This window comes from Perna viridis, chromosome 10 (genome assembly GCF_037379345.1).
Source record: "Perna viridis isolate PV_CMFRI_1.1 ecotype Kerala chromosome 10, ASM3737934v1, whole genome shotgun sequence".
Taxonomy (NCBI): domain Eukaryota; kingdom Metazoa; phylum Mollusca; class Bivalvia; order Mytilida; family Mytilidae; genus Perna; species Perna viridis.
This window is the reverse complement of record NC_142454.1, coordinates 21917366-21924646: the sequence shown is the minus strand read 5'-3', so window position 1 is coordinate 21924646 and position 7281 is coordinate 21917366. Positions and strand designations below refer to the sequence as shown.

General features: G+C 31.6%; 1 protein-coding gene across 3 annotated transcripts; it reads left to right on the top strand.

Moving 5' to 3' along the window:
• The first annotated feature begins 1396 nt into the window (after positions 1-1396).
• LOC148604964 (uncharacterized) lies at positions 1397-6875 on the top strand. 3 transcript variants are annotated; one of them, XR_015915918.1, is made up of 8 exons: positions 1397-1544; positions 2028-2223; positions 2755-2855; positions 3680-3808; positions 4668-4844; positions 5452-5574; positions 5933-6053; positions 6781-6790. XR_015915918.1 is itself a non-coding variant. In XM_088548731.1 (8 exons), the coding sequence occupies exons 1-8, from the start codon at positions 1490-1492 to the stop codon at positions 6819-6821; spliced, it is 939 nt and encodes a 312-aa protein (XP_088404857.1). In that variant the 5' UTR covers positions 1397-1489; the 3' UTR covers positions 6822-6875. The 3 variants fall into 3 exon arrangements, 2 of the variants coding, with proteins under 2 accessions (XP_088404857.1, XP_088404858.1); XM_088548731.1 differs by having other exon boundaries at positions 5452-5570; positions 6781-6875; XM_088548732.1 differs by lacking the exons at positions 1397-1544; positions 2028-2223 and adding an exon at positions 2234-2334 and having other exon boundaries at positions 5452-5570; positions 6781-6875.
• Positions 6876-7281: the final 406 nt, after the last annotated feature.

Sequence of the window (7281 nt, the reverse complement as noted above, 5' to 3'; positions counted from 1 at the left end):
AGCATAATCAACATGGTGGTATTTGTGCAAAAACAAACTTCATAGTAAAATAGACAATCTAAAATAATTTTTCTTGGGTTTTCAGACCCAAAATAGTCTTTTCTGTGGGTGTCTCCTTACCTGCATTTACATTTTGACTGCACCAACTACTAAACACGAAAAACACCCTCCATCGTCATTTCTTCTGGCTATATACATGTATATAGGCGGTATAAAAAGTCATATATTTTTTCATGTACATCGTTTTGAGTACCTAGAAAATAGCATTGAATGGCCCTATAATATAAAAAAGTACATACCAACAGATACTAATGCCAGTAGGGAAATGAGGAAGATGTATATTCCAATATGTTCACTTGTTTTTAATCCCATTCTTAGGTTGTGTTTTAGAATTCTTCATCAGACCATTTTGATTTAAAACAAGCGAAAAACGCTTGAACTTCGATTTTCCCACTTTAATGATTATTTTACATTTTGATATTTTTTCTCGAAAAATGTCTCTGAGTCTGTTAAAACGCTACCCAAAATTCCTTTGTTTATGAGTTGAAATCGTTGGTCACTAAGATTAGTGTATTCTTACTAATCGTTTTTGGATTAGAATAATCCGATTTTCCCAAACTATATTGCATATTAATCTATAAATGAAAATAAGCATGCTTTCTTTGTAAAGTGATTTAACGTAAGAATCAGGGAGAGTTTTTAGCTACGCACGTTATAAAGTAAGTTGGAACCGTGTCAAAAACATAGAATAAGAAAAAAGCCAGTGACTTCCATCAAACGTCAACGATGATTATTAGTCAGTTTAAAAATATTCCTTGTTTTATTTTGTTTTAATTAAATTTGGTAAAAGAGAAGTCGTGAAAATATGATATTATCATATGACTATTCCATGAACTGCATATTTAAATTACATTTAAATTTGCCATCCCCACCAAAAAAGGGGGGTATTACTTATTTTCGAATGATTTATGTGATGAAATTTCTTTTCATTTATCACTTGCATTGGAGGTGACACGTTTTGTTTCGTATAAAAATGAATGCGAAAGGGATAATGTCGCAGGAGATACATGTATCTATTTATAATGATACATGTAGGATTACCCAGAAAACGGTAGTAAATTTGCATTGCTTTGCATGGTCTTGTTGCAAATGTAAGTTGACAAAATACATTGTGTTTCCTATCAATTAAGTGCATACTTTTTAATATGAACTATCAAGTAAACAGCTTTGTACCATGTTTACCAATACATGCATAGCATTTTGTATTTTCTTTTTACAAGTACGTAACCTGCCGGTATTTCAGTAGATTGACTTTAAATCCTCTCTAATCCAAATCACCATAGCTAATCTTGTAACAACAGAATTACGACTTAGTAAAATTCCCGGTTAAATGTTTGCAAAGATGAAGATTTAAAACTACAAAATGGCGACCAAAGGAAAAATCAAAATTTTGTGAAAAAATGTGACCCCCATTTTTAACATTGGCGTGATGATGAATTGGATTATCGTCCTTTTGTTGTTGTTTTTTTCTTCATGTAGAATAGGTAAGAATATTCAAAAGTTGTTTAATTATCTTACTTCATGTATGTACGATGCATTGATACATTTTCTGTTTTTATATGAACATTAGGTTTTTTTTTAATAACATAGATAAATGTTATCTACTATGTTCGATTCAAAGCTTCTATTTCAACTTTAAATTACCGACATTCAACAACCGCAAATGATATGATATGAGTTTATACTTCATTGTATCTCCACCAGGACGGCAATTTGGTGAATATTACCGCTAAAACAAGCATCAACTTACAATGTAGGTGTAAGTGTTCTTGTCGTAATATTTTAACGGTTTTGTCATATGTAGCAGGACACCTTCTGTGTAACACGTATTTTAAAACGGTTGAGTTAGACTTACTTGTATGTAAAATAACATACCAAAAATAGATTTTCCCTTCTATGGCTTTCACAGCCATATTGTTTTCAATAGTTTGCCGATGTAGTGATATCGTTTAATGTGATAATTTCAGATGCGACATGTACTTTTCCTAGTCAGCTGAGAGGAGTTTGGCATGGAAGCGACTTAGGAGAAGCCGTCTTTCTCCAATCACAATTCACATTGACAAACAAACTCGTAAAAGTAGATTCTAACACCTTAATACTGTCCCAGTTTGACGTGCAGATCTTCAATTGTGAAGACTCGCTAGGAGACATTTACTACATCACGTATGTATTCAACACTAGGAGACATTTACTACATCACGTATGTATTCAACACTAGGAGACATTTACTACATCACGTATGTATTCAACACTAGGAGCCATTTACTACATCACGTATGTATTCAAAACTAAAGGTTAAAAATAATCAAAATAACAAATGACAGCAAACCAGCCAATAATTGTAGAAAACTACAACTTAATGTCAAACGTTGGAACTGGAAAACTACTTGGGAAAACACCGATGTTTTACATTTCTGAAAACCAGCATTAATCAAAGCAAACCCATTTAATGTTACAGTTCTCAGCCCCTAAACATCATAGCTGAAGTCCTCCTTTTAGTATCTAGATCATGTATTAGTGTAAGTATATTACTGACATATATCGACTTTGTTACACATATAAAGCAAAAAAAATAATATGTATCCCTTACGTGTAGCTGTTGGATATTATGTATGCTACTCAAAAAAAATGAAATAGTTGTCTTCATTAAAAATCATTTTGAATCAGTTAGATTATGCATTTTTTTCTTATTAGGTCAGATGTGTTTACGCAATATTTTGCTCAGTTCCAAATCACCATGTGCTGGAGTTTACTATCTGTTTCAGCAGATAAGATAACTTACTATAGCGCAACAGGTAAATAGAGTAACTGTCGAATGTTTAAGTAGCTGTCTTTGTGAGAATCATGCAAATCTGAAAAATGTGATACACCCCAAAAAAAAGGCTACATATTTTTAATTTTGTAACTAAGTTGTTTTATGGGTCTATACTATGAAATGTGTAATTATTTATTCAAATCTGCCTGCTCTTAGGAAATAATCAACATCGAAAGTCCAATAGATTCTATTGTATTTGAGTGTCATTTACAGAGTTATTTCCCTTAATTTTGAAACCTACAGTTCATTGTATATAATTTTTATCTCCTAAGAACACGGGTTATATGAAAAACTGAATGTCAATTTCTGTTTACTATGGCAATTCAAACAAAATATCAAAAAATAAAAATATATAGGCTTTTTACCAATGAATCACATTTTGCATGATTCTTACCTAGAGTGGTACTTAAATGAAACAAAAACAAAACTGTGTTCAATGGCCTAAACAACGCATGAAAGCAATTGAAAATAAATACAAATAAAAAAAAAAGATCCTACACGCTTCAAACATGTCAATATTGTTTTTATGTTAGCAAATACAGTCTTAAAACTCCGCGAGCAAACGAAATTTAGAACTGAAATATGCACTCTAACGATCTATCAGACAAACTTAAAGAACATTTACTAGTATGACGAGAATTTTAGAACTTATGTCCATGGTTAAAAAAACAAGCGGAGTAGAGAAGAAAAGCAAAGAAAGCAGAGATGAGTTCATAATTTTGAAAGTGTTTTGTCTGTATCCGTATATTATTTGGGTATTTTGGTGAATTGAACAATTATAGTTCGTTACCTTCTTATTTAAAGCTGTAATGTTGAACACAACCAACTCTCGGTTCCTGTTGCGTTCTACGTCATCTTCCTTTTCTCTCGGTACTGATTGTATAGTGACTGGTCCTTACGACAAATCAGCAATCAGAGTGCTGGTTCGTGATGGTAAGTTACACGTGCTACAATTTTGTATAAATTGAATTGAACATTTACAGAAGTTTAATAGGGACATCAACAAACGAAGAATAAACATCACCCTTAATACTTGACAAATCGAAAGTTTGACAACATTTTTTTTATAACATTGACAAATTAAGTCTATGTGATTCTCATGAGTTAGGCCCCCTTTTGCATATTCTGTCGCAAATCTATTAATTTCGGGCGTACATGTACATTTATGTAGATCTTCAAGGAGCTATACAATAGCCATAGCCAAATGAGAACATTCTTTATGCGACCGGATATATTATTTACACGACACAAGTCACTACAGGCATATTACGGGATCATGGGACCTAGAAATCATAAAGCAACAACTTATATCTGATGCAACATAGTTTAAGCTGATCTAGATCGATGTAAAAACAAATTAAATTCACTAAGTAGCTGTCTTTGTAAGAATCATGCAAAATCTGAAAAATGTGATACATCCCAAAAAAAGGCTACATATTTTTATTTTTGTAATTAAGTTGTTTTGTGGGTCTATATTCCAAAATGTGTAATTATTCATTCGAATCTGCCTACTCTTAGGAGATAATCAACATTGAAAATCCGTTAGATTCTATTGTATATGAATGTCATTTACAGAGTTGTCTCCCTTAATTTTGAAATCTACAGTGCATTCTATATAATTTTTATCTCCTATGAACATGGGTTGTATAAAAAACCGCATGTTACTTACTGTTTACTATGACATTTTAAACAAAATATCAAAAATAAAAATATGTGGCTTTCCTACCATGAATCACATTTTGCATGATTCTTAGCTGGAGTGCTACTTAATAACTTTCAAATTGACTAACAGGTGGCTTAGCTTCAGCAAAAATAACTTGCCCAAAGGCTTTTCTGGGAAAGTTTGAATATGAGTTTGACTCTGGTAGCGGTAACGAGTGCACCGGCGATTCTTACCTGGACTCCTGTATTGACCAATCAGGGCTGGAGTTTAACTATACGATGTGCAGTGCAGTTCAGGCCTACTCAGGTACACTTTATATGACGAACAAGTTTAACTGTACATGTAGTAAAACAAAATAAAGTATCGAGAGACTGTTTTTTTTTTACAAAAAACTCATACCTATTTGAAAATTCAGGTAGAACAGTGGTCAAGTTCAACAAATCTCCAAAAAATAAGTACATATATGGCAAGCCAAAGTTGACAAAAATGAGCTTTTTCTAATATTAAAAATGATTTTTTAATATTACAAATTCATTTTCTAATATTACAAATCAGATTTCTTTTATCACAAAACACTTTTTTAATATTAAAAATTCAATTGAATTTCTAATATTAAAAAAACTATTTTTGAATATAAGAAATTTATTTTCTAATATTAGAAAATGGATTTTTGTATTCAATGACGATTTTTTAATATTAGAAAATCATTTTGTAATATTAAAAAATGTGACTGATTTTCCAATATTACAAATTTATTTTCTATTATTACAAATTCATTTTCTAATATTACAAATTCAATTTGTAATATAACAAAATGTGTGATATTTTATAATATTACTAAATCAGGCATTTGTAATATTAGAAAATGATTTTTTTTGATACGCACTGAAACCATTGTTGTTCTTTTTTTCAGCTGAAGGACTTATAAACTGTGTATATTACGTTGCGTCAGGGGATGAAGTTTACGTTACGGTGTATAATGCAGACAGCACAACACCAGATGAATTGACCAATTTCAGATTTTCATGTTATGCACGTAAAATATTACTAAGTATATTGCTTTGCCTTCACAATTTAAATTTGTCACATGTGTATAATAATTCTGCTGTTTCATGTGTGATTTATATTATTTCCCATTCTTTATTATTGTAATTTTTACATTTTAACCTGACCTTAGAAGCACTGAGAGCCTCGAGTCGTCCTTAGTCCACTGAGCCCTACGTGTAAGAATACATAACGTAAGGTCTCAATATACTGGTTTTAACATTGCCCTCTATCAGGGTAATCCAGCTATATATTAAATAAATATTCTTTGGTGTGATCTCTATTAACAAATGCCATATCACTTTTTTTCGATAAGAATTCATTGGTAATTCAAACTTTGTAATATGTAGGTCGTATCTGCCAAGGAAAATAGCACAGTAATAGCTACCCAATACCCACAGGCTTGTATGCAGAATCAGAACTCAAGCGTTTACATTAGTCCAGGCGCTCTGCTGACAGCAACAAAACTGTGTAAGTTATATCTTTTATAGTAATTTTTTTGCTTATACATGTACCTGTATAGTGCGTAAAGAATTCTACCTGTACACGCACCAACGACTGTAAACCCTGAACTGGCTTTTTTTCCGAAAGCAGGTGTTGAAATACATATCATGTTCGGTAAAAGAACGAACGGTGAAAGTTCAGTAAGAAACACATTTTTTTAATACTGTTTCATAAACTGGGATTCCGTCAACAGCAAGCTTGTTCGTTCTATATTTAGAACAAAAGTATCAGGCTGATGTCAAAAGCTGGTTTCACGGTTTATACTTTATACATATTTAGGAAAATTCTCTTCCAGTACTTCATGAATGATACGACTAGGCACAAATGAGTAAAACAGTACAAACACAGAAAAAACCACAAAAACAAAACAACAAAAAACGCATAATTAAGAATAAGTCGAACTGTTGCTTGTTTGATATGGAATTTCTAATATCAGTGTATATTGTACTTATTTGCTAGCATAATTAATGTAGGAATCACTAAAATAACATTAGCTTTGCAACAATATGTGCAAGCATAATTTTAAATCACTTTAGGAATTACCATTTCGTATCGAACTGATCAATAAAATACTGCTGAGTTGTCTCTCTTTTACCATAATAAATTAACATTTTAGGGTAAGAATTCGATGGTAATATGACACACTTACAAATAGTTATGGCGAAATAACACAGTTTATTTAATCTTTTTTTAGCTTCTTGTCGTAAGTATTCGTTCTTCTTAAATCAGAGGTGAAACCAAGACATAGAAAGCAACATATGTTTTCATTTGCAGAACATATGCATGTTAAAACACACATGTACATTGTATATGTTGCTTCCCGTATGTGAATAAAGACATAAGAAATAAACCATAAAAACATGAATAATAGGATAATGCATTGGAAGTAGTGAATAACCAAAAAATAATCACGAGTTCCGAAGAACGCATAGATTTAACGAGTTCCGCACACGAGTTAAATCTTATTGCGTTCTTGGCATGAGTGATCCTATTTCCACAAAATCCAATTGATTGTCCTATTTGTTAAATAGATTTCCTCGATTGTTCGTTGCTATTTTTAACATAAATTTCAAATTTTGTGAACAGCGGATTGATTTCAAAGTTCTGACGTTTTGGCGGGAGAAAGTCCGAGAGTGAAATTACTGAATTTATTCCACAGTGTAAAATATCGAAATTTATTTCACTGGGAACATTC